The sequence below is a fragment of the Emydura macquarii genome, unplaced genomic scaffold (genome assembly GCF_026122565.2).
Source record: "Emydura macquarii macquarii isolate MOO-44397 ecotype Brisbane River unplaced genomic scaffold, CSIRO-AGI_Emac_v2 contig_3390, whole genome shotgun sequence".
Taxonomy (NCBI): domain Eukaryota; kingdom Metazoa; phylum Chordata; order Testudines; family Chelidae; genus Emydura; species Emydura macquarii.
Genome location: NW_027133527.1, coordinates 8,784,551 through 8,812,135, shown reverse-complemented (window position 1 = coordinate 8,812,135; position 27,585 = coordinate 8,784,551). Strand labels below are relative to the sequence as shown.

General features: G+C 44.6%; 2 protein-coding genes across 5 annotated transcripts in view; both read right to left on the bottom strand.

The window, feature by feature from the left end:
- The window catches only part of UNKL (unk like zinc finger), a 133,423-nt gene extending 111,253 nt beyond the window's left edge, over positions 1-22,170 (bottom strand). For all 4 annotated transcript variants that reach the window (XM_067534363.1, XM_067534364.1, XM_067534365.1 and 1 more), the window contains exons 1-3: positions 22,081-22,170; positions 20,044-20,253; positions 6,204-6,380 (exon numbers count right to left, since the gene is read on the bottom strand). In XM_067534363.1, coding sequence (XP_067390464.1) covers positions 6,204-6,380; positions 20,044-20,253; positions 22,081-22,160 — 467 coding nt within the window. In that variant the 5' untranslated portion in view covers positions 22,161-22,170. The remainder of the gene's footprint in view (positions 1-6,203; positions 6,381-20,043; positions 20,254-22,080) is intronic.
- A 484-nt stretch (positions 22,171-22,654) lies between these two features.
- On the bottom strand, positions 22,655-26,412 carry UQCC4 (ubiquinol-cytochrome c reductase complex assembly factor 4). The gene is made up of 2 exons (XM_067534372.1): positions 26,146-26,412; positions 22,655-25,485 (listed from the first exon to the last, which is right to left on the bottom strand). Exons 1-2 carry the CDS (start codon positions 26,373-26,375, stop codon positions 25,149-25,151), a joined length of 567 nt encoding a protein of 188 aa, XP_067390473.1. The 5' UTR covers positions 26,376-26,412; the 3' UTR covers positions 22,655-25,148.
- Between the last annotated feature and the right edge of the window lie 1,173 nt (positions 26,413-27,585).

Below are 27,585 nucleotides of genomic sequence, written 5' to 3'. Positions count from 1 at the left end.
GAAAATGGAGAATGATTCATTTCTTATTTACTAAATGATTAAATTCTGTACTTGTGATTAGTGTCAAGTTCTGTTTGGAAGGAAATTCAAATTCAACTCAAAATGAACAAACAGCATTTTAAAAAAATTAAGTAAAACTACCTTACATATGCTGTAAGCATGAGGGGAAAAGATTATCAAAAATGTTTTAAAACATGTTTTGCATTTAAAACAAATTGATTTATTAAACAAAGAGTATTATCTGTAGTTAGTAAACTGAATTAATTGTTTCTAGTTACTATGTCCTTCAAGATTTTAGAACTAATAGATCTTATCCTCTCACATCTAGTTTTTATTCAGAGATTGGAAGAGGAAAACAAGCTTTCCTGCTTTTTCAACTCCCAATTGGTTTCTTAACTTTGAATGAACTAGTTGAATGAACTGAAGAAAGCATTCTCTTTGCACCTGCAGAAGAGGCTAATCCAGTCAAAAGCTGATTTAGCCCTTCAACAAACTCTGGTTCCAGATACTTCGCCAGTGACTTTCACCAGGTCAGTGGTCTGACTTTCTTTAAAACTTGCCAGCAAACATGTACTGCTTAATATTTTTTTCTATGTGAGTGATTTTAATGGAATATAATAAATTTAGGCATTAGCATAAACTGTCAATTTCAAATTAATTTTAAATAGGTTTTTTTTTAAATAAACCTGTATTTTATTTAAAATTAAAAACTGATTTTTTTTAATTTACAAAAAAAATATTTTTTTCTCCATCCTGCCACTCTCACCTCCATTCTATCAACTATCCCAACTTTTATTACCCATTAGTATAATATGCCCTCAAGAACCTTTAGTGCTTTCTCCTATTCCACCTCTTATGCCTGGAAGAAGCACCACATATAAATCCATAAAGCCACCCCACTATCATCCTGAAAATCCCTTCAGCTGTGATATCTATAAAACACTCAACAATGGCTGGACAGCTAGCATGCTGGGCTATTGCTTACTGCTCTAAACATGATTATTTCAACACTACCTTGTCACTCCCTATCCCATTTGTTGCTGTATCCATCTGTTCTCTCTTGTCATATGCCAAGATTGTCAACTCTTCAGGGCATGGATTCTCTTTCGTATTACATGGTACAGTACAGCAAAATGAGGTCCTGATGGATGCCTCTAGGTACTTCCACAGTACCACTGTGGATAATTTCACCCCAGCAGAAGAGTGATTTGGCCACTGAGTCTTTCAACATACATGCATTTCCCAACTCCTTCTACCTCCCCAAAAAAACATATCTCACACAGTCTCTTGACTTCCCCTCATTGCCTCCAGCTATTCCAACCCAACCCCACTGACCACATTCCCACTCTTCTCTTCCAGCACCCTTCCCCATCATTATCTACATCCCAATAGCTTTTCTTCTTCAAACCTCACATTACCCTCATTTCTCGCCTCCCTCCAAAATGCCCATTCAATCTCCAAAGAGATAACAGCTATCCCAGACACCTTCACTTCCTTATCCTGGTTCTCCCTGAGACTTGAATCTTGCCCTCCAACATCGCCTCCATAGCTGCTCTCCTTTTAGAATCATAGAAGATTAGAGTTGGAAGGGACCTCAGGAGGTCATCTAGTCCAACCCCCTGCTCAAAGCAGGACTAACCTCAGCTAAATCATCCCAGCCAGGGTTTTGTTACGCCGCAGCTCAAAAACCTCTAAAGATGGAGATTCCACCACCTCCCTAGGTAACCCATGCCAGGGCTTCACCACTCTCCTAGTGAAAAACTTTTTCCTAATATCCAACCTAGACCTCCCCCACTGCAACTTGAGACCATTGCTCCTTGTTCTACCACTGAGAACAGCCTAGCTCCATCCTCCCTGGAACCCCCTTTCAGGTAGTTAAAGGCTGCTATTAAATCCCCCCTCATTCTTCTCTTTTGCAGACCAAACAAGCCTAGTTCCCTCAGCCTCTCTTCGTAAGTCATGTGCTCCAGCCCCCTAATCATTTTTGTTGCTTTCCGCTGAACTCTCTCCAACTTGTTCACATCCTTTTTGTAGTGAGGGGCCCTAAACTGGACACAATACTCCAAATGCAGCCTCACCAATGCCGAAGAGAGGGGAATAATCACTTCCTTTCGATCTGGCAATGCTCCTACTAATGCAGCCCAATATGCTATTAGCCTTCTTGGCAACCAGGGCACACTGCTGACTCATATCCAGCTCCTTATCCACTGTAACCCCCAGGTCCCTTTCTGCAGAACTGCTGCCTAGCCCGTCGGTCCCCAGTCTGTAGCTGTGCATGGGGTTCTTCCAACCTAAGTGCAGGACTCTGCACTTGTCCTTGTTGAATCTCATCCGATTTCTTTTGGCCCAATCCTCCAATTTGTCTAGGTCACTCTAGATCCTATCCCTACCTTTCAGGATATATACCACTCCCTCTAGCTTAGCGTCATCTGCACACTTGCTGAGGGTGCAATCTATCCCATCCTCCAGATCATTAATGAAGATGTTGAACAAAACTGGCCCCAGGACCAACCCCTGGGGCACTCCGCTTGTTACTGGCTGCCAGCTAGACATCGAGCTATTGATCACTATCCATTGTGCCCGATGATCTAGCCAGTTCTCTATCCATTTTATAGTCCATTCATCCAACCCATAAGTCTTTAACTTGCTGATAAGAATATTGTGGGAGACTATCAAAAGCTTTACTAAAGTCAAGGTATATCACATCCACCGCTTTCCCCACATGCACAGAGCCAGTCACCTCTTCATAGAAGGCAATCAGGTTGGTCAGGCATGACTTGCCATTGGTGAATCCATGTTGACTGTTCCTTATCACCTTCCTCTCTTCTAAGTGCCTTAAAATGGATTCCTTGAGGACCTGCTCCATGATTTTTCCAGGGTCTGAGGTGAGGCTGACCAGTCTGTCGTTCCCTGGATCCTCATTCTTCCCTTTCTTGAAGATGGGCACTATATTTGCTTTTTTCCAATCATCAGGGACCTCCCCCAATTGCCATGAGCTTTCAAAGATAATAGCCAATGGCTCTGAAATCACATCAGCCGACTCCCTCATCACCCTTGGATGCATTGCATCAGGCCCCATGGACTTGTGTATGTCCAATCTTTCTAAATAGTCCTGAACCTGTTCTTCAGCACTGAGGGATGTTCACCTCCTCCCCATTCTGTGCTGCCCAGTGCAGGAGTCTGGGAACTGACCTTGTCTGTGAGGACAGAGGCAAAAAAGGCATTGAGTACCTCAGCTTTCTCCACATCCTCTGTCACTAGGTTGCCTCTCCCATTCTATAAGGGCCACATACTTTCCCTAATCTTCCTCTTGTTAGTCACATACCTGTAGAATCCCTTCTTGTTCCCCTTCACGTCCCTTGCTAGCTGCAACTCCACTTACGCTTTGGCCTTCCTGATTTCATTCCTGCATGTTCGAGCAGTATTTTTATAATCCTCCCTAGTCATCTGACCAAGCTTCCACTTCTTGTAAGCACCTTTTTTGTGTTTAAGCTCACCGAAGACTTCTTTCTCATCCACTGAGATGATCATTGTTGGCTCTCTCTACCCTATGTTCTCCACCAGCTTTGATTCCTTTTCCCCTCTCTCACGCTTCCAGGTTCATCCTGCCAACCCCTACCTCTGCCTCCACAATCCCACCCTGAACATTTACTTCCTCTGCTCCTGTTTCTGCACTCATGAGAGTGTATGGTTAAAGTCCCATGCCTATGCTGACTTCCTCCACTACAAGTTCATTCTTATTCACCTTTCCCTTCTTTCTGGTTAAGCAGCAACATTATTCCTCCACTCTCAATGATTTCCACACTCATAAAATAAGCTGCCTATTTGCCATTTTTCACTTCGTCTTAAAATCCTCTCCCATCCTGTCAGGATTTTGACAACTTCAATAAAAAAACCCCAAGAATTTGATGTGACCTCCATCCTCTCCCCCTTACCTTTTCCTTCCTCCATTACCTCTTCACTCTTTTCTTCTGCTGTCACAAAGGCAGACCGTGCTTCCTTGCTTTCGTCCTCTAAACCTTACATCCACCCAAGTAATCCTATCTCCTCCCATCTCTTAACCTGCCCTCACACCCACAACTCACCCCTGCCCATCACTCATTTCCTCCACAATTCAAGCATGTATAAGGTTATGTTCTTTACAGGGGAGGTTGTATAATTTGGCCTCTTTGTCACAATTCCTCTGCACAGTCTTTAATTATATATCACATACTATGTTTTCAACAGGATTCCTGCCTCATTCAGTGCACAGGATGGACTATGAATGAGACACTATTGTGTGATTAATGAGAAAAAACAAAAATCAAACCCTAGGGCATCTCAAATTGGAAATCCAATCAATGAAGCATTTAGCAGTGACTTTTGCAAATTTTGGCTTAAATCTCTCTGCGCTTCAGTTCTCCATGCATAAAACTAGGATAATCATGCTTCTCTACATTACAGAGGTTTTGTGAAGGTAAATTCCTTAAATGTCTGTGAGATACTCAGGTACTACAGGAATGATTACAGTAGAAAAGGTCACAAGGAAATGGAAAATACTGTATTCATTACGAGGCTTGGTGTGCAGAAAATAGGCATAGTACCACATGGTGAATGAGGAAGATAAAAAAATACTGAATTGCTGTCTCAAATGGAGCACCATCTCTCCTACACATTGAACGAAGCAGGAATTCTATGGAAAAAATGGTATATGATATATAATTGAAAACAGTATGTGATCATGCAAAGATGCAGGGTAGCAAGGTGGGAATTAAATGTCATGTTAAATGACTATGAAATTATTCAATAAGCTTTAATGTTAGAGAAATTATTCTGGGAACAATTCAATAGCACAGCAGTGAGCCTGAAGCTGTAGGCGGAGAACAAGGAATAACAGTTTGCAGAAGGTAGTGGATGCTATTAAAGGCTCTTCAATCCTGCAGGAGGAGAGCTCCATCCCTACAGGGCTAAGAAGCTTTAGCTGGCAATCACCACCTCTTATATGAATCCCAATGTTTATCCCAAACTAGTGCTTCATCCCCTTCCTCTTGTCCCCTAGTATCTCAAAAGCTGGTCCATGGTCAAAGATACAGCAGAACCTCAGGGTTACGAAAATCAGAGTTACAAACTGATGGGTCAACCACACACCTCATTTGGAACAGGAAGTACGCAATCAGGCAGCAGCGTCAAAAAAAATAAATAAATAAAATACAACTCGGCCAGGACCCTGCTCTGGGACCCCCCATTGGAGACCCCAGAAGGACTGAGAGTGGAGGAGCTGGACAGCCCCCAAAGAGGAGCACGGATGAGGAACAGGCGCTGGAGTGGGGACCCAGGGACAGCCACGGCCTGTGGCTGAGACCGCGTCCCCGGGAGCCCCGCCGGCACAGGGCAGCCCCTTCCCCCGTTCCCTAGTACTGTGTTAAATGTAAACTACTAAAAACAAAGGGAAAGTTTAAAAAAATATTTAACAAGATAAAGAAACTGTTTCTGTGCCTGTTTCATTTAAATTAAGATGGTTAAAAGCAGCATTTTTCTTCTGCACAGTGAAGATTCAAAGCTATAATAAGTCAATGTTCAGTTACAAACTTCTGAAAGAATCACCATAACGTTTTGTTCAGATTTACAAACCTCGTCCATTTCCAAGGTGTTCATAACTCTGAGGTTCTAATGTACCTCTCATCTTCACTGTTATACTGAATCACAAAACATCTCCCTTTGGCTGCCACCTCAGCTCACCTTTGAAAGGCAGCAACAGAGACCACCAATCTCTCACTTTTTTTGGGGGTGGGGAGACAACAAATAAAATATTCCATAGATGATATGTAAAAAGTACGAAAAATGTCATGAACACAAGATGAGAAGCTGAAAGATAGCATCAAAGTGACCATTTTTGTGAATTTAAGCAGCACAAGCAGATCTACACAGCATGATGGCAGAGGTAAAATATCCAGCCTTGTGCAGTCTTAAGTGTATTACATGCAGACCCTTCATATATGGATGTTATTGTTGCTCTAAAAATGTTAATATTTTAACTTCCCATTCTGTTTACATTTGCAATCTTAACATTGCTTTAATATAGGTTTTTATATTTATAGTAATAATATCAGAAAGTTAATTATACATTTGATTGCAAAGTTAATTGTATTCGGAGATAAATGTTTAATGTCTATGGACTGGAATGTTACAAGACAATGGTCTGAAAGTTAAAAATAAAAGGATACCTTGTATCATATACTGGTGGTCTAAGGTCATGAGGCCCATGAGCAAATGCACAGTGGAGTCCATTCTTCACACAATGACCCCGCGCGTCTGTTTCATGAATACATGTTCCAGTCTTGTAATATCTGAGATGATATTTTCTTTCTGTATCTCCTGTTGTTCGATGCAGATAAGGACAACTACATAATAGAAGAAAACAATTATGGAGTGCCACTATACAGTGCTTAGAGGATTGTGTTTAAACTCCCAACCCAACATTTTGTTATCCCTTTCCTTCTTATAACTTACTTGTCACATTCTGGGAGTGCAATTCAGACCAGTGAAAAGTTGTCTCACCCGTTGCCCTGTAATTCTGGCTGCCTTAAATGCTCTGCTACTGTGGCTCACAGCCCAGACACCAACAACCAGTAGACAAGCATGTAGTTCCCTGGGCATCTGTGTGCTGTGCAGCCTTGGTTCAGCGCTATGACCCCAGCTGCCTGCCTACAATAAAACAACTCCACATTGGTCTCCACCAGCCTTGGTTATTACTTGCAGGGTAACACCCAACACACACTCAGTCCTGAACTTCCCAATACCATCTGCCCTGAAGTGTCCATCCTTTTCCTAGAATGCTCAGAGAAATAATGTTTGTTCTCCCTTAAAGAGACAAAAGTACCATTTATTACTTTAATTGGAGTTAATCACTTCACTTCAAATAAAGCACTGGGTTGGCTTAGATCAGTGTTTCTCAACCTTTTTGTGCTGATGACCCCCTTTGGACTTGTGGCCCACTTACTAACAGGAGTGAAGGGATGGCAAGCAGAGTAAGTGCCTGGGGCACACCACCACAGAGGGCCTCATGAAGCTAAGTTACATGCTTCAGCCCTGCCACCTAGGGCTGAAGCCACAGCCTGAGCCCCACCACCCGGGGCTGAAGCCTGTAACTTCGCTTCCTGAAGCCATGGGCACCTGCCTTGCTTGCCAACCCCTAACACTTGCCCTGCACTTGCAACCCCCCTAAACCCATCCCACGACCCCCAGGTTGAGAAACTCTGGTTTAGATCTAAAGTAAAACAAGTTTATTAACAAAAGAACACAAGATAAGTGATAACAAATAGAAGAAATAGAAAGTAAAATGGGTTACAAACAAAAATAAAAATATGCTTTCTAATGGCTAAGACCTAACTAATAAGCTACAGATTTTGATCAAGGTAGTTTTCTCACCAATCATTTTCTTTCCAGTCATGGCTGACTTTCAGTCAGTTAGGACCTTCCACAGAAGTACAAGGGTGATGGTTTCCCTTGTCTTCCTAGGTGAAAGATCTTTGCCTAAGCAGGTCTCACACTTATATTCAGTTCCCAAAGACTTCAGCCCTATTGCTTGAAGGATCAGCTGTGTCAGCTTGCAAGAGCTCTGTCCCTTTGTGTCTGTCCAGTGATAGATGCCAATATGGTTTCTTCTCTCTCCTTATATCTTCCCAAACTCACTATTTTGTCCCCAGACTCAGGATGACCTCACACTGTTCTTCTCTTCCTGTGGGCTTCCCATACCGCTTGCTAATTTACATGTAAATGGGACTTTCCTTGTTTTTGGTCATAAGTTGCTTAGTTTTCATAACTGCCTTCTCTCCTGTCTGGGAAAAAAACTGTTTCTCCCTGAGTTTGGTCACAGACTTCAAAGCATAATATCATTCAGTGGTGTTCTCATCCATCCTCCCTGTTGAAAGAAAAGGTCCAGGTAGGGACCGTCGCATAGCAGAAGTAAATGCGTGGTTACGCAGGTGGTATCAGAGAGAGGGCTTTGGATTCTTCGATCATGGGATGTTGTTCCAGGAAGAAAGATTACTAGGAAGAGACAGGATTCACCTAACGAAGACAGGAAGAGTATCTTTGCGGACAGGCTGGCTAACCTAGTGAGGAGGGCTTTAAACTAGGTTCGATGGGAGACGAAGACCTAAGCCCGAAGGTAAGTGGGGAAGTGGGAAACCACAAGGAAACAGAAGGAGGAGGATGCAGCAGGGGAGGCCTCCTGATTCATACTGAGAAAGTAGGGCAATCGGCTAGTTATCTCAAGTGCCTATACAAAAATGCAAGAAGCTAGGGAAACAAGCAGGAGGAATTAGAAGTCCTGGCACAGTCAAGAAACTATGACATGATTGGAATAACTGAGACTTGGTGGAGTAACTCACACAACTGGAGCACTGTCATGGATGGGTATAAACTGTTCAGGAAGGACAGGCAGGGGCGAAAGGGTGGAGGAGTTGCACTGTAAGTAAGAGAGCTCTATGACTGCTCTGAGCTCCAGCATGAAACTGGAGATAAGCCAGTTGAGAGTCTCTGGGTTAAGCTTAGAAGCAAGAACAATAAGGGTGATATCGTGGTGGGTGTCTGTTATAGACCACCAGACCAGGAGGATAAGGTAGATGAGGCTTTCTTCAGTCAACTAGGGAAAGTTTCCAGTTCCCAGGACCCGATTCTCATGGGGGACTTCAATCATCCCGACATCTGCTGGAAGAGCAATACAGCAGAGCACAAACAATCCAGGAAGTTTTTAGATAGTGTCGCAGACAACTTCCTGGTGCAAGTGCTGGAGCAACCAAATAGGGGCCATGCTTCTCTTGACCTGCTGTTCACAAACAGGGAAGATTTGGTAAGGGAAGTAGAAGTGGGTGGCAATCTAGGCAGCAGTAACTACGAGATGGTCGAGTTCAGGATCCTGACAAAAGGAAGAAAGGAGAACATCAGGATACGGACCCTGGACTTCAGAAAAGCGGACTTTGACTCCCTCAGGGAGCTGATGGGCAGGATCCCCTGGGAGGCTAATATGAGGGGGAAACGAATCCAAGAGAGCTGGCTGTATTTTAAAGAAACCTTATTGAGGGCACAGGAACAAACCATCCCGATTGCAGAAAGAATAGCAAATATAGTAGGCGTCCAACTTCGCTTAACAAAGAAGTCTTCGGTGAGCTTAAACACAAAAAAGAAGCTTACAAGAAATGGAAGCTTAGTCAGATGACTAGGGAGGATTATAAAAATACTGCTCGAACATGCAGGAATGAAAACAGGAAGGCCAAAGCGTAAGTGGAGTTGCAGCCAGGAAGGGATGTGAAGGGGAACAAGAAGGGTTTCTACAGGTATGTTACCAACAGGAGGAAGATTAGGGAAAGTGTGGGCCCCTTATAGAATGGGAGAGGCAACCTAGTGACAGAGGATGTGGAGAAAACTGAGGTACTCAATGCCTTTTTTGCCTCTGTCTTCCCAGACAAGATCAGCTCCCATGCGCACTGGGCGGCACAGAATGGGAAGGAGGTGAACATCCCTCAGTGCTGAAGGAACAGGTCTAAGACTATTTAGAAAGATTGGACACACACAAGTCCATGGGTCCAGACGCAATGCACCCGAGGGTGCTGAGGGAGTTGGCTGATGTGATTTCAGAGCCATTGGCTATTATCTTTGAAAGCTCGTGGCAATTGGGGGAGGTCCCTGATGACTGGAAAAAAGCAAATATAGTGCCCATCTTCAAGAAAGGGAGGAAAGAGGATCCAGGGAACAACAGACTGGTCAGCCTCACCTCAGTCCCTGGAAAAATCATGGAGCAGGTCCTCAAGGAATCCATTTTAAGGCACTTGGAAGAGAGGAAGGTGATCAGGAACAGTCAACTTGGATTCACCAAGGGCAAGTCATGCCTGACCAACCTGATTGCTTTCTATGAAGAGGTGATTGGCTCTGTGCATGTGGGGAAAGCGGTGGACGTGATATACCTTGACTTTAGCAAAGCTTTTGATACAGTCTCACACAGTATTCTTATCAGCAAGTTAAAGAAGTATGGGTTGGATGAATGGATTATAAAATGGATAGAGAACTGGCTAGAGCATAGGGCTCAACGCATAGTGATCAATGGCTCCATGTCTAGCTGGCAGCCGGTCACAGGGGTCAGTGCTGAGGCCGGTTTTGTTCAACATCTTCATTCATGATCTAGAGGATGGGGTAGATTGCACCCTCAGCAAGTTTGCAGATGACACTAAGCTAGGGGGAGTGGTAGATTCCCTGCAAGGTAGGGATAGGATACAGAAGGATCTAAACAAACTGGAAGATTGGGCCAAAAGAAATCTGATGAGGTTCAACAAGGACAAGTGCGGAGTCCTTCACTTTGGATGGAAAAATCCCATACACAGCTACAGACTGGGGACCGACAGGCTACGCAGCAGTTCTGCAGAAAGGGACCTGGGGGTTACAGTGGATAAGAAGCTGGATATGAATCAGCAGTGTGCCCTGGTTGCCAAGAAGGCTAATAGCATATTGGGCTGCATTAGTAGGAGCATTGCCAACAGATCGCAGGAAGTGATTATTCCCCTCTATTCGGCATTGGTGAGGACGCATTTGGAGTATTGTGTCCAGTTTTGGACCCCCACTACAAAAAGGATGTGGACAAGTTGGAGAGAGTCCAGTGGAGAGCAACAAAAATGATTAAGGAGCTGGAGTACAAGACTTAGGAGGAGAGGCTGAAGGAACTAGGCTTCTTTAGTCTGTAGAAGAGAAGAGTGAGGGGGGATTTGACAGCCTTCATCTATCTGAAGGGGGGTTCCAGGGAGGATGGAGCTAGGCTGTTCTCAGTGGTGGCAGATGACAGAACAAGGAGCAATGGTCTCAAATTGCAGTGGGGGAGGTCTAGGTTGGACATTAGGAAAAAGTTTTTCACTAGGAGGGTGGTGAAGCACTGGAATGGGTTACCTAGGGAGGTGGTGGAATCTCCATCTTTAGAGTTTTTTAAGCTGTGGCTTGAGAAAACCCTCGCTGGGATTATTTAGCTGAGGTTAGTCCTGCTCTGAGCAGGGGATTGGACTAGATGACCTCCTGAGATCCCTTCCAACTCTATGATTAAGCATCCATATTTTCTCATACAGTGTTAATACATACATTTCACAATGATAATCAATCACCAATGTATCATTAGCTTTCAGAAAAGACCTAACTTGTATACAATATTACTGTGTTATAAATCACTGGATTCAATTACTTATCATTTGAGGTTTAGACTCCCACAACAAGGTTATCTCCCCCACTTGATAGATTGATGGCTTTGGTTACCTTTTATGTAAACACGCCTTCATTGTCTTGGCCTGACAACAAGTTGGTCAGTCAAGAAAATACACATCCATTGTCTACGGCAGACTGTGCTTATTCATTGCTTGCCAAACACATCTTAAGAACATAATTCTAGCACATACCCATAACTCTTTGTATACACCCTGTATACACATCACACAAGAATATTAATGATCAGTGAGTTATTAGTTTTCCAAGATCTTACATGCCACTTTTTAGATACAGATTATGACAATGTGTCAGGTGTAGTGAGTATGTCACACCTGATGAACTGCTGACACAGCATAATGAACCACCAATGGACCTCTCTACCACATTATATATAAAGCTGTGGCTTTGTTCAGGTGGAAGTTGTTCTAAACAATAAAATATTTAGCATTTAGAGTATTGCTTTGAAACGCAAACCCTTAATGATGCTATTTTGCCTTTTTCTTTGCTCACTTAATCAGCACGATTCTCAGTAATCACTACTGACTGCACCCCAACAAATATCATCTGCCATAATAATGCAGGCTCAAATCAATTCCACTTTTAAATATGTATAAAGCCCTTGTTTACATGAACCATAATACTCTTAAAATCAAGACGTACTGAAAGCAACATTAATACTCTCTAATGCTGCCTGGACTTTCTAGGCACTGGAGGTTTTGAACCATCTCAGATGAAAACTAGGACAATTTTACAAGAAAAGTCTAATTATTATATCAGTCAATGGCACCATCACTCTTTACAGAGGATGGCATATGTGCCGACGAGTTCTTTGATGGCTGCTGAGTCTGATAGGTGAGTCACAGTCCTGTCCAGAGTAAGGCATACCAACGCACTAGCAGTCCTCTGAATCTGAACTGCAGATTCTTTCCTCCTCTGATGCTGGTCATAACAAAGCTTAATCCAGTCTGCTTCACAATGCCTAACTCCATCTACAACCTGACGCTGCCACTCAAAGCAGCATTCTATACTCCTTTCCCAATCAGCCACAGAGATTTTGCAGGCATTCCAAAATCTGCACGGCTTTTTGTTTCTCTTTCTAGACCCTTCACAAGCTTCAGAGAACAGCACAATCTTTGGGATCCCATAATCCAGCATTCCCTTGACATGTCCAAGCCACCTGAGTCTTTCTTATTAATCAACATTCCCATGAATGACATACCAGCATGATTTAACACTTCCATATTTGTCGCCCTGTCTTGCCGTCTTATTCAAAGAATTTTACACGGGAATCTGATATAAAAGCTGTTCAGTCTTTTCATATGTTTGATTTAAGTAGTCCATGTTTCTGAGCCATATAGAAGAGTGGATAAAACACATGTCTCAAATATGGATTTTCACTTTAGTTGACAATTTGTTATTGTTCCAGGTTCTGTCTTGCAAAAGACCAAAGATCCTGGCTGCTTTGCCAATTCTAGTAGTGAGATCAGCATCAATATCTACATTGTGGGTAACAGTAGAATGAAGGTAGCAAAATTGATCAACATCATCAAGATGAATACATCTCAGGTGACACCTGGAACTGGTTCTGAAGAGTCTTGGTGCATGATAACAGTAGGCTTCAAGCTTACTGCCAGCCCAAAGATTTTGCACAGATCAGAGAACTTGGAAATAAGATGTTGTAGGGCATCAACACTGTGAGCCACAAGGGCTGTATCATCTGCAAACAGGTCCCTTACAATGATCTCTTTCAACTTCCTTTTATCTCTGAACCTTGCAATATTAAGCAAACCTCCATCATGTCTAGTGCTAAGATAGACACCCTCTTGAACATCACGGAATGCATGCTGAAGCAGGAATGAGAAACAGATATTAAACACTGTAGAAGCCAGTACACAACTCTGCTTCACTCCACTGTTGATGTTAAACAAGGTCAGATTCTTAGCTTTCATACATTACAGTTGCCTTCATGCCATCGTGTAAGAATTTCACAAGGTTTAGCCAGACAGGTGGAGAAACAAGCTTCTTCAGAACAATGTAAAGCCCTGACAGACTAACTATGTCAAAGGCTTTTGTTAAATCTACAAAAGCCATGTACAGTAGAAAATGCTTCTCTCTGCACTTCTCCTGCAGTTGTCTTACAGAGAAGACCATGTCTATGGTGGACCCTCCTGAGCGGAAGCCACACTGGCTCTCAGAATAGATTCTCTCAGCTAAAGCTTGAAGTCTAGGTAAAAGAAAACAACTTAAGATTTTTCCCACAATGTCAAGAGGAGATATACCTCTGTGGTTATTACAATTACTTCTGTCTCCTTTGTTTTTAGAGTTGGATCAAATTAGCATCCTTAAAATCCTGCAGAAGGGTTTCTTCTTTCCAACAGAGCAGCAATACCTCGTGCAATCTTTGCAGCAAGTCTTTGTTTGCACATTTGTAGATTTCAGCAGGTCAACAGTCAGATCCTGAAGCTTTGCTGTCGGGAATCTTTCTGATGCTTTGATCAAGTTCCTCTAGTGTAATACCGCTTGTTATCTAAAGGCAGAATGTACCTTCAACTCACTGCTGCAGCTCCTTCACTTAGCTTGAGGTGAAAGACAAATCCTAAATTTGAGGGCCTGAATTTGATGCATCCAGCATTTGGGTCTACATTTTGATGCACTATTGCTAGGCCAGCACTCCCCCTTTTCCTGTTTGTCTCATTCTGTCTCTCCAACCCACTCCCTTTCCTCTCCCCTCTGCCAAGATCAAGTTTGTACTGTTGCCCCTACACAAAGGATCCAGGACCAGCAGTGAAAAGCAAACGATACAGAAGGATGCAGTCCTTCTTCGATTCACTTTAATGATTCTGCTGAGCTTTGTGGGAAATGTTCTGTGTACAGGTAGCACAGGTACAATCCTCCACTCTTGTGGGAGTTGCAGTACACTCCTGTCAATAGAGCCATTTCCCTGTGCTGGTCCTACCCAGGGCTCTTCCCACAAGGCTTAACAGAAGCAACAGCCTGAAATTAGCCACTGCATAAATTTCACTTATTTGCTCTTTCTGGCACCATGGGCACAATTCCTGCAGGGAGCCAGTAAAAAAATACAGATTATCCCTTCCAAATGTAAACCCCTGTATATATGATTCCCCCTTTTTGACCCAGGAGGTTAGTCAAGGTTCTGAGGATGTTCCAGCTGGAAGCACAAATTGATGGAGTCTGATATTTTCTTTGACGCAATCTTGTTTATTTAACATGGAACATATAAAATCCAGTGTCTCTGAATGCAGAAAGAACCAAGAACAAAAGGAGACATTTTTAAGCTTATAACCTCTGAGCCTCTTTTGCCAACATGAGACCCAAAAGCTCTCTCTACAGCTTTTTCCAGTCACACTGTGCTTACAGTCTCTTGCTTGGCTTTTTTGTCTCTACTTCTCTCTCTGCTCTGAGGGCTTGTCTACACTCGAACTTATGCTGGCAAAACTTCTGATGCTCAGAGATGTGAAAAAAACACCATGCTGAGTGACATAAATTTTGTAGGCATAAGCACTAGTGTAGACATGTTATGTCAGCGGGAGAGAGCTCTCACACCGACATAATAAAACCACTGAAAGGAGGAGCAGTAGATATGTGGGCGGGAAAGCTCTCTCCCGCTGAAATAAAGCAGCTATACTAGCACTTATGCCCGCAAAATTTATGTCGCTCAGTGGGGTGGTTTTTTTCACAGCCCTGAGCAACAAAAGTTTTGCTGGAATAAGCGCAAGTGTAGACAAATCTTAATTTTCTGTGTGATCTCTCTTCAAACTCAAACTCAAACACACACACCACTCAGTCAAAAGCTTCTGAGCAGCTTATAGTTATGTTAACTGGAAGGGTAAGTTCACACCTATCAATCTCAATGGGGTTTTAACTTAACCAATAACAAAGTTTCACCCAGCCGATAACAATGTTATATGAATAAGCAACACTATGGTAATACATATGCAATGACCAGCGGGGTCAAACCCAAGGTATCCAGCACCCAAGACAAATGCCTCTACCAGTTGAGATAAAAGGAGCAGGTCCACACAGTCAGTAAGAAGTAGGCTCTTATACTCACTTAATATTACATACGCTAAACAAGTGCATTAAAATCAATTTACACAAAGAGGGAGCTAAAACAACGAGAGTCCTGTAGCACTTTAAAGACTAACAAATTTAATTTCTGCAGGCATAAGCTTTCATGGGCTGCGACCCACTTTGTCAGATGTAAGGAATAGAAATCACATAGGAGGCATATATATATATATATATATATATATACACACAAGTTTAAGGAACAACAATGGGGAAGGTAGAAATAAGCTAAGTCCACTCAGTTAAAGTAGTTGAGGCCTATTCACAACCATTGATTAGGAGGTGAGAATGTGTGAACAGTGACAATTACTTCTTATAATGAGAACCATTCCAAGTCCCTATTTAGACCCAGTCTGATAGTGTCAAGTTTGCAGGTAAGTTCTAACTCCGCAGTTTCTCTTTGAAGTCTGTTTTTGAAGTTTTTTTGTAGAAGTAACTTTTGTGTCAGTTACACAGTGTCCTGGGAGATTGAAGTGTTCTCCAACTGGTTTATGGATGTTATTATTTTTTATGTCTGATTTGTGTCCATTTATTCTTTTGCGTAGTGACAGTCCGGTTTGGCCAAAGTACATGGCAGAGGGGCATTGCTGGTACATGATAGCATATATTATATTAGTAGATGTGCCGGTGAATGAGCCTCTTATGGTGTGGCTGATGTGGTTAGTGATGGTGTCACTAGAGGCGATGTGTGGGCAGAGCTGGCAATGGGGTTTGTTGCAGGGGTAGGTTCCTGGGTTAGTATTCTTGTATGGTATACAGTTGCTGGTGAGTATTTGCTTCAGGTTGGGGGCTGTCTGTAAGCAAGGATAGGTCTGCCTCCCACAGCTTGAGTGAGTGAGGGATCATCTGCTGGGATAGGTTGTAGATCCTTAATGACGTGTTGGAGAGATTTTAACTGGGGACTGTAGATGATGGCTAGTGGTGGTCTGTTGTTTTCTTTGCTGGGTCTGTCCTGTAGTAGGTGACTTCTGGGTACCCATCTGGGTCTGTCAATTTGTTTCTTAACCTCTTCAGGGGGGTATTGTAGTTTTAAGAATGTGTTATGGAGATCCTGTAGATGTTTGTCTCTGTCTGAGGGATCAGAGCAAATCCAGTTGTATCTTAAGGCTTGGCTGTAGACAATGGATCGTGTAATGTGTCCAGGGTGGAAGCTGGAGGCATGACGATATGTATTGCGGTCAGTTGGTTTTCGGCATAGGGTGGTATTAATGTGATCATTGTTTATTTGTATTGTAGTGTCCATGAAGTGGATTTCTTGTGTGGACTGGTCCAGGCTGAGGTTGATACAGTGGAAATTATTGAAATCCCGGTGGAATTCTTCGAGGGACTCTTTCCCGTGGATCCAGATGATGAAAATGTCATCAATGTAGCGTAGGCAAAGGAGAGCTGGTTGGGGACGAGTTTTGAGGAAGCATTGTTGTAGGTCAGCAATAAAAATGTTGGCATACTGTGGGGTCATGCGGATGCCCATAGCTGTGCCACTGACTTGAAGGTATAGATTGGCTCCAAATCTGAAGTAGTTGTGGGTCAGGACAAAGTCACAAAGTTTTTGCTAATCTTCCATCCCAAGTTACCTGAACCATGTACAAAAATCTCTACTTCATTACATAAGTGTAATGATTTGCTTAAGCATAAGCCAATGTGACACAGAATCATAGAATATTAGGGTTGAACGGGACCAAAGGAGGTCATCTAGTCCAACTCCTGCTCAAAGCAGGACCAACCACAACTAAATTATCCCCAACCAGGGCTTTGTTAAGCCAGACCTTAAAAACCTCTAAGGATGGAGATTTCACCACCTCCTTAGGTAACCCATTCCAGTGCTTCATCCCACTCCTAGTGAAAAAGTTATTCCTAATATCCAACCAAGACTTTCCCCACTGCAACTTGAGACCATTGCTCCTTGTTCTGTCATCTGCCACCACTGAGAACAGCCTAGCTTCATCCTCCCTGGAACCCCCTTTCAGGTAGTTAAAGGCTGCTATCAAATTCCCCTCATTCTTCTCTTCTGCAGACTAAACAAGCCTAGTTCCCCCAGCCTCTTCTCATAAGTCATTTGCTCCAGCCCCCTAGTCATTTTTGTTGCCCGCTGCTGGACTCTCTCCAATTTGTCCACATGCATCCTGTCATGGAGGGGCCCAAAACTGGACACAATACTCCAAATGTGGCCTCACCAGTGCCAAATAGAGGGGAATAATCACTTCCCTCAATCTGCTGACAATGCTCCTAATAATGCAGCCCAATTTGCCATTAGCCTTCTTGGCAATAAGGGCATACTGATGACTCATATCCAACTTCTTGTCCACTGTAACACCCAGGTTACAGTTCTGCAGAACTGTTGCTCAGCCAGGCTGTAGCAAGACATGGGATTCTTCTGTCCTAAGTGCAGGACTCTGCACTTGTCCTTGTTGAATCTCAACCGATTTCTTTTGGCCCAGTCCTCCAATTTGTCTAGGTCACTCTGGATCCTATCCCTACTCTCCAGCATGTCTACCACACACCCCCGGTAGTGTCATCTGCTAACTTGCTGAGGGTGCAATCCATTACTTCCTCTTGATCATTAATGAAGATGTTGAACAAAACCAGCCCCAGGACCGATGCCGGGGGCACTCCGTTTCGGCTGCCAACTAGACATCGAGCCGTTGATCATTACCTGTTGAGCCCGATGATCTAGCCAGCTTTCTATCCACCTTATAGTCCATTCATCCAACCCACACTACTTTAACTTGCTGGCAAGAACACTGTGAGAGACGATATCGAAAGCTTTGCTAAAGTCAAGATATATCACTTCCACTGCTTTCCTCACATCCACAGAGCCAGTCATCTCATCAAAGAAGGCAAACAGGTTGGTCAGGCATGACTTGACCTTGGTGAATCCATGTTGATTGTTCCTGATCACCTTCCTTTCATCCAAGTGCCTTAAAATGGATTCCTTGAGAACCTGCTCCATGATTTTTCCAGGGACTGAGGTAAGGCTGACCAGTCTGTAGTTCCCTGGATCTTTCTCCTTCAGTTTTTTGAAGATGGGCACTATAATTGCCTTTTTCTAATCGTCTGGGACCTCCCCCAATTGTCGCGAGTTTTCAAAGATAATGGCCAATGGCTCTGAAATCACATCAGCCAACTCCCTCAGCACCCTCAGATGCATTGCATCCAGCCCAATGGACTTGTGCATGCCCAGTTTTTTTAAATAGTCCTGAACCCGTTCTTTCACTACTGAAGGATGACATAGCTTTAAATAAAACCAGTATTTTATTTTAAATGGCAGATATTAAACCAACACCTGATTAGAAGGTTGCAACTTGATATATCAAGTAAGAATTAGTGTATTTTAGTTAACACTAAAAAAAATGCTTACCTGCTTACATTGCAATGACAATGATTATTATGAGACTGTTCAGGGCGAACACTCCTCAGAAAAAAAAAAGAGGTGATTCCAAAGTGTGTTCGTTAATCAAAGCTGCTTTATATGCAACATTTCTACATTATCAACCAAGCAGAAAAAATATGAAATTATACTGAATTCTAACTTTTAATAATAAAGTAATGAAAGCTCTGTATCACAAGTTTAAAAAAAACCTGTCCACTCCAGTAAAACTTAAAACCAATTGTTTTCAGCATTCCGATAATACACAAGGCAATTTAGACATTAAATTTTCAACAAAAGCTTAGCACACTAATTGCTACAGAAAGATGTGTCATCTCTAAGTTTTCAGATTCTTATAACTCACACAATATTATAACAAACATTTCAAAAACAATTTTTCTTTTGAGCTGAAAGTAAGCAAGAGAAATTCCAGTTCAAAGGCAATTTAAAAGTTTTTTATTTAAAGTGTCTGAAGACAAACAGCTTATAATATAAAATAGGCATCGTCAACTGTAACTACAGGATTACTAGCTGAGAAGGATCTGGGACTTATGGTAGATCACAACCTCAGCAATGCGATGCTGTTGCAAAAAAAGCAAAAACAATTTTAGATTGTATTAACAGAGGGTAGCATGCAAGTCATGGGAAGTGAAAGTACCGCTCTATTCAGTGCTGATTAGGCCTCTGCTGGAGTACTGTGTCCAATTTTGGTCACCAATGTATGGAAAGGATGTAAAGAAACTGAAAAGGCTCAAGAGGCGAGCAACAAAGATGCTCAAAGAGATGGAATGCAAGCCATATGAGCAAAGGATGAAGGAACTGGGTATGCATACTTTGGAAAAGAGGAGACATGAGAGCAGTCTTCAAATACTTGAAAGGATGCCATAAAAAAAGATGGAGAAAAGTTGTTCTCTCTTGCCACAGAGGGCAGGACAAGGGAGAATGGGTTCAAACTACAGCATTGCAGATTTAGACTAAATCTCAGGAAAAAATTCCCTAACTGTAAGAACAATAAGAGGGACAATGGAAAAGATGGCCTAGGGAGGTTGTGGAAACTGTCACTGCAGATTTTCAAAAGGAGGCTGGATAGTCATCTGTCTTGGATGGTTAGACACAACAAATCCTGCATCTTGGCAGGGAGTTAAACTAGATGACCCTTGCAGTCCCTTCTAAACCTATAATTCTATGCTCAAACAAAAATCTAGGAAATCACTTATAGTTAGAGGAAATCTCTCAAAATTGACTAACTTCAGCAAGTTTTATTAGATACCATTGATTTTCATTCTCAAAGCAGATGTACATCTCTGTACACGAAGTCACTGATAAATGTTGCAAATGTCAACAGGACTGGAAAAAAAAGAACTTACTCATCTCCATCTGTACAGATGCCTGTGGTCTCATCATATTTTGTACAATAAACATCTGGGCTGTAGTTAAAAGTCCCATCACGCCTTCGAATGGGTCTACGACGACGCTGATTTAGGAAATGCCAATGAAAACAGGTAAATGGTCTATGCTGGGCACACTTGTGCTGCAAGAATAGGGGGCACTGCTCAGTCCTAAATTCCTTTAGATACCTAAAAAAATTAAACTGTGTTACAAGTTCATTTTATTGGACGCACATTTATTACAGCTTTAACAAGGCACTTGATAATTCAACTTGCACAGCCCATGAGAAAGTGTACAAATTTATCCTCTGTAAAATTACATTCTCTAGGTATAAAGAACATAAGAACAGCCACAGTGGGTCAGACCAATGTTCCATCTTGCCCAGTGTCCTGTCTTCTGACAGTGGCCAATGCCAGGTGCTTCAGAGGAAATGAACAGAACAGGTAATCAAATGATCCATCCTGTCACCCATTCCTAGCTTTTGGCAAACAACAGTATAATTTACTGTTTAGCTATAAATTAAATGTGACTTAATTTTAATTAAAAATGCGTTACCGGTGAAGTTCACAATGTAATTGCTGTAAATTATACTATATTGCACAACTGAAACAATAACGTTTATATCAAATATTATAGCCAAAAATCATATTTACATGACTTAAAAATTAGATTTCCCTAAGTGACAATCATAGAGCACTTTCAAGCACTTCAAAACAAGTTACCTGAACGTGAATTCACTCCCTCCTCCTATACTAGATAAACCTACTACAGCTATTTTTACAGATAAACACATTTGGTTGTGTTAGAAATGCCCCTTAACTCCAATAACCCAACGACATGGATTGACATTGCATAGAAGCCTATGCTGGATACACTGACATGAGAGACGAGGGAGGGATTGCAATTCCCTTCACACTGGTACAGTAGCCTTCAGCATGCACATGAGGGAGAGGAAAGGGGGGTAGAAATGAACAGGAAGAACATAGGATATGAAGAAAAGGAGGCTATCCCAGGGAGGGGAAAGAGCAGGGGTAATGGAAAAGAACACAAAGTTACTAGGGAAGCTACTTGATGTCTGGGGGAGCTTCGGGTTATTGGAGTGTTCCTGGGCAAACTATTGAGATCTGAGGAATACTTGAGGGTTTTGGCAGACTGTATGAGGTTACCTGCAGTTATTTCATTACTGGGAATTCCTAAGGGACTGGGATAAGCAGTCTAGAAACTAGAGGTTATTCACTTATTGGGGGATGTTTATGGGGCTGTGAGGGTTATCTAGGAGCTTTTGGGGTAGTTACAGAAGTTATGTTTGGTATGTTTGTTTAGAATGTATTTAAGGTTACTGGGGATATAATAGTGTTAAGGAGTGATGAGATGGTTATGAAGTCTTTAGGGATATCTCAAAAGTGCGTGTCTTGGGTGTATGGTAGTGTTTGTTCACAGGATGAGGAGGCTACAGGAATAGTTATGAGGAGGATTAGGAGCTGTGGGTGCCTTAGGGTGTGTGGGTGCCCTGGGAGGCTACAGAGGGCTGTAAGGCAGTGTTCTGGGGACATCAGAGGGTTGCAGGGCAAGTCAGAGGTGCTTGGGCAGTGTTTTGGGGACGCTGGGGTCTATAGGCTGATATGGGGCAATCAGGGATGGTAGGATCTATGGCGGGAGGCTTAGGGGCGCTCGGGCAGCTTCTGGGGATCGTGGGGCTGCAGGGCAGGTTAGGGCCCCTCAGGCCGTGTTTCGGGGACGTTCTGGTCTGTAGGAGGGATTGGGAGCCTCGGGCCGCCTTCCAAGGCCGGCTAGGGCTGGAGGACGCGTTAGGGTCCCGGGGACGGCTGGAGGGCGGGTGTCTCCGGGCAGCAGCTGGCTCGCCCTCAGGCTCCCACAGCCCCTTCGCGGCCGCTGGATGCAGGCCCGGTGCGAAGCCAAGTCCGCTACCTCAGGGCCTAGGGCGCCTGCCCGGCCCTGGGCCAGGCTTGGCGGGGTCTGGGCCGCGAAGGGTGACTTCGGGCACCGGTACCTACGTATAGTGCGTCGGCTGCTCGGTCTGCGGGGACCCACCGGATCCGCCGCCTCGCGAAGCCGCTTTCGAAACCGACGGCATCTTCCCGAGCAGTAGCCACAGCGCAGGCGCCGGCCAGGCCGGAGTCGCCGCCCCCGTCCCCTGCTGCTGCTCAGGGAGGGGTCGCGGGAGCCTGGGATGGGCGGGGCGGGGCGGGGCTGGCCCGGCCCCACAGCGGGGAGTAGTGAGGGAGCCGCCCCCACCCGGCTAAGCTGCCGTGCTCACAGCTCGGGGGCCGCGGCCCAGGGCAGACAGTTCGGTCACGGGGGGCCGGGCCGGGGCAGCCCAGGCCTGCAGAGCCGCGTCTTGGTGCCGCTCAAGCGACCACTTACGGCGGCGCTCACAGGGATGATTTAGCAGCAGCAGCCTCAGATAAGGCACCCCAATGAAACACCCTTCTGTATAACGGCCATGAAATGAGGGGTTCCAGGCCCTCTTCCTACCTTACCCACACCACGAGCTTAGCTCACCCCCACTACAGGGAGTGACAGCGATGTGCCCTTCCTACATGGCAGAAGAGGTGGATAGGGGAAACCTTGTCTACTTAAAGCAGATCTTCTCTTCCTTTATGACAGTGATACATACGGAAGCGCTTAGTGCAGGGTATTGTGGAGTTTTAACGTTGAATGGTGGTTCTGATGTAGTTCTTATAATACCACTACTCTTAAGATTCTACACATTAAATATTCTCCTTCTGGCTGCTGCTGTTGTACTAACTTCATCCTAATGCTCATCCTATAACTACACTCCTCAGACAGCTCCAAGGCTTCAACTGAGCATACTTGTAAATCCACTACTTGCCAACCATTTAGCAAGAAAGCCAGTCTCATGCTGTGATATTAGCTCCATTTTGCAGTTAGAGAAGAAGTTTGTTTTCCCTAGGAGTCACTGGTGGTCTCGTGAATGAGGCATAAGTCTAGCAATCAAGATTCTACTCCTGAGTCCCAAACTCAATACATGTGACAGTACTAAGTCTCAGTTTTATTACCTGTAGAACAGAAATAATATTTCACAACATCTTGTGAAGCACTCTAATATAAAAGATTAAAGCTAGGCAGGGAAAGATGTAGAAAGAAGCTCCTCACTTTGTGCTTAATTTTGTAGGTCACATGGAAGGTACCAACACCACTTCCTAATTAATTTATTTTTAAAGGAGTTCAGTGAACTAGGCATTTTACTACACTGCTAAACATACTACAAAGTATATTTTAAGATTAACTTTTAAATAGCACTGCACTTTTCTACTGAGCACAACTGCACCACATCTTTAGATGTAACTTCAGCACTAGCTTCCTAAGAGTACATATTAATCTGAGTACATATGTAACATTTAAGAATCACCACTTAAAAGATTAATAATTCTGTGACAGTGAGAAGAGTTTTGTTTTTTTCTTAAACTCACACAAAGCTGATGGGTATACTCAAACTTTTAAAGCAATTCACCTGCATGCAGAGTCCAGAGAAAATGTAATCTTTATGTGTTCATCTTTTGAAAAGTTAAAGCCTGTGGAAACAGGTTAACAATATAGGGTCTTATCTACCACTCATCATGAAATGAAAGAGGCATATATGTAAGATTTAGTTTTTTCTTCACTCCAGTCAGCATTAATTCAATTTAAAAAAAAAACCCATACACACAAGAAGGGGTGAGAGGTGGAGAAAAAAAGAATATTTTGAGGAAGACTAAATGGATTTTGCATTTAATTCTAAAGACAGTGAAATTCACAGCCATCCTGTCACATTCCTCACTCCTTCAGGACATTCCCTTAAATACCTCTCATTTGTTTAATTGCTATCATCCTTTGCTATGACTGTTAAACCAATTTAATTTTGAATTTAAAAAACCTGGACTTGAAAGTTTACAAGACATGTTTTAGCCATAAAAGATTATGATACTGGGGAGGGGGCACCAGCAAGATTTCACAGAGAACATGACAACTTCGGTTGTTGCTCACAGCCTTACCACGCTGTAACCACATTAGACCAACGTGATTCTTACCAGTTTCACTGCAACTATGAGCATTTTAAATAGCAATTAAGTTTACTCTATTTCTTAGTAAAACTGTGAGCAGAAGCAGATACACAGAGTGGTTTGGCTGCAGGATCAGGGAAACAGTTTTGCATCCATTATGCATTTGAGTCACAGTTGGAAGATAGTTTTTGCAACCTTCAGAGCTAGAAGCTCAATTCTCTTTCATATGAAACCTTAAATTCTGTAGAAATGGACAGCTTCAGCTCCTTCTCGTGCTAGGCAAAGGTTTCTCAAATCCAGTGGCAAATAGGATGTATGATTTCAAACTCTAGAAATTTAGGATTAGTTTGCAATTAAGATTTATCCAAATACTGGTTTGCACTTCACAATTAAGAGGATTGTTTTTTCTCCTTCATAAATGGAACTGTTCAGTTACATCCACTGCAAAAGGATCTTTCCTACTGATGACAGAAAGTCCATTCCTACCACAGAGCTGTTTAGTTCTGTAGTGTAAAAATCAGATTTATTAAACTCACATTGACAGTGCATTAAAAGAGTTGGATGGAAGTCATTTCCCCATGACCTAATATAGTAGTAGAGTACAGAATATGAAGTTAACATTCAGCTTGATAATAACAACACATTTACTTAAGTCATTGATTATCCAAGTGCCATTGTCATCTTTGGCACAATGTTTTTGTATACTTCTAACTTTGATATTGTAATACATTCAAAATCTTAAAATTCTGATGATGGGGGCAGATTGTCTGAAATGGAGATCCAAGTCTAACAAGGTTTGAGGACAGCATCAGTACACAGTAGTCGCATATTCAACCCTCTGACTGCAGTTATGCGCAAGTGAAGAGCTGTCTTCACTAACTCTGTTGCCACGAGTTATAAGAGTATTATCAAGAAGCACCAGTGTTGGAGAGGAATCAGATTTGCAGACTAAAGACAGTGCTGGATGGAGAAAACCAAAAGTTTCCAAGCAAGTCAGTGCAGTGTCAGACCAACTGGAAGGCTAGTAATTTCCTAGGAGGCCTGCTATCACACCTAGGTCAAGGTTTTTCCTGTTGGGGTGGTGGCAGCAATTTGCTTTTTGGGGTCTTATCCACCAAGTCTAACACCTGCTCATGCAAAACGTCTCCCAGTTTCTTGTCGATTTCTGTCTCCTCCCTAAAAACGCACCAGAGCAGCAGCCCTATCCCCAGCAGACTAACCGGCAGCGCTTTTTTCCAGGATCTTTGGTAGTCACTTCCCATGGACCTGTCCACAGACCAGACCCGAGGGCTAGCCTTGCTGGTGGAGAAGGGGATGGGCCCGGAGCGCTCAGACTCCGCTGCGTCCTCGGGCCCTGCTTGCCGACTGAGACGTCGCACTAGACAGAAGCTCTGCCTGGAAGAAAAGGAGAAGAAAGAAGACGTAAAGCGACTCACGGGCCCGCCTCCTTCACCGGCCGCAGCAGCCGACCCCCCCGCAAGACAGCCCCACACGCAGCCAGCGCGCGCCGCCCGCCCCTCACCGCCGGCCCCACACGCAGCCAGCGCGCGCCGCCCGCCCCTCACCGCCGGCCCCACACGCAGCCAGCGCGCGCCGGCCCGCCCCTCACCGCCGGCCCCACACGCAGCCAGCGCGCGCCGCCCGCCCCTCACCGCCGGCCCCACACACGCGCGCCAGCGCGCGCGCGCGCCGCCCGCCCCTCACCGCCGGCCCCACACGCAGCCAGCGCGCGCCGGCCCGCCCCTCACCGCCGGCCCCACACGCAGCCAGCGCGCGCCGCCGCCGCCCCTCACCGCCGGCCCCACACGCAGCCAGCGCGCGCCGGCCCGCCCCTCACCGCCGGCCCCACACGCAGCCAGCGCGCGCCGGCCCGCCCCTCACCGCCGGCCCCACACGCAGCCAGCGCGCGCCGGCCCGCCCCTCACCGCCGGCCCCACACGCAGCCAGCGCGCGCCGGCCCGCCCCTCACCGCCGGCCCCACACGCAGCCAGCGCGCGCCGCCCGCCCCTCACCGCCGGCCCCACACGCAGCCAGCGCGCGCCGCCCGCCTCTCACCGCCGGCCCCACAGGCTCGCACGGCTCATCATCACCAACATCACACTCCACACCCGGCCCAGCGTCACGTCCGGCGCCGTCTTACACGTGACGTTTCTGTCCAGAGGACAGAGCGGAAGGAGCTCGGGCTGACGTAGGCCGAGAGACAGAACGCAAGCGAGGTCCCCGAAGTCTCTGCGCCGGGCTCCTTCCGGTGCAGTGTCAGGAATGACCTTGCGGCTACTGAGCATGCTCAGTATGATCTTCTGAAGCCGCTGCTGCCCTCACGCATCCTGTCCAGCCCTTACTTGCTCACGTCAATCGGAAGCTCCTGGCTAGCTACTGAAAAGGAAGGGCCATGGAGGGGGGTAGAAGGGCTGAGAGGGGCGGAGCTTGTGCAGGGCCAGCTGTTTCCAGAGAGGGTAAAGGGGAAGGGGCAGGGCTTGTGAGCCAAGATTCAAGGGGGATGCGCTGCCACTCCAGGGCAGGGCAGGGCAGGGGTGCTGGAACAGAGTGTATGGGGAGGTGGGAGGTGCTGAGAGCCATTGAACCAAATGGGGCACCCTGAATGTGATGGAAACCACTTCAAAATAGGGGTGCACCAGCACCCCCTAGTTCTAGCACCTATGGACAGAGGTGATAACATTTACTGGCAATGGGGTAAGCCATCTGCAGTAGTTCTCAGTGTGCCCCTTGCTGGGGGGAACAGAATGGTGTTAGCAACCCTTCCCCAAGGTTGTGGTGTTAGAGGCATAGTATAACCTAATGCCTAGAGCCCAGATCTTCAGAGGCTTTTAGGCGCCTAATTTCCATTGATTTACGATCCATAGATGAGATCCTGCCATGCCCCCATCCCCATTATTGGGATGAGCCAGGCTAACCTGTGCTTTAGCCTCAGAAGGGCAGGCATTACCTGAGGGGGGGGGGGGGGGCAATTGGTGGGGTGGTAGAGTGACTCTAGCTTGGGTCCTGTGAAAAACCAGAGATGTTATCAGACTGTGCGGTAACCTGCTACAGAATCTGGAATGGACACTGGGCACAGGGGATAAAATCCCAGACACATTCCCCCATCTCTCCCAATTGATAGCTGTTGGTGGTCTCTTTTACACTTTGGCAACATATGTAAACCTTGTTATACCCATAAACTCTTATTGAATTGAACATGGGAGGAGCTAAGTATTTCTTTCTCTCACACTTTTACCCCAGTAGTGTGTGTGTTTATACTGTAGTAGCGATGAAGCTGCTCATTGTATTAGGTCGTGGCCATGCCCGGCGTGCCCGCCTTCTTGCAAGGCATGACGAAATGTCTGTCCATGATACAGCCTTTTGCCTCTGGTCTCTCTATAGCTGGGCAGATTGACATTTAGACAAAGGAGATATGCTGTTTCCAAAGGCATCATGATCCCTAGCTGATCCTTCTTGAAAGCTCCATATGCTTTTCCTGAGCACTGTACCCAGTAT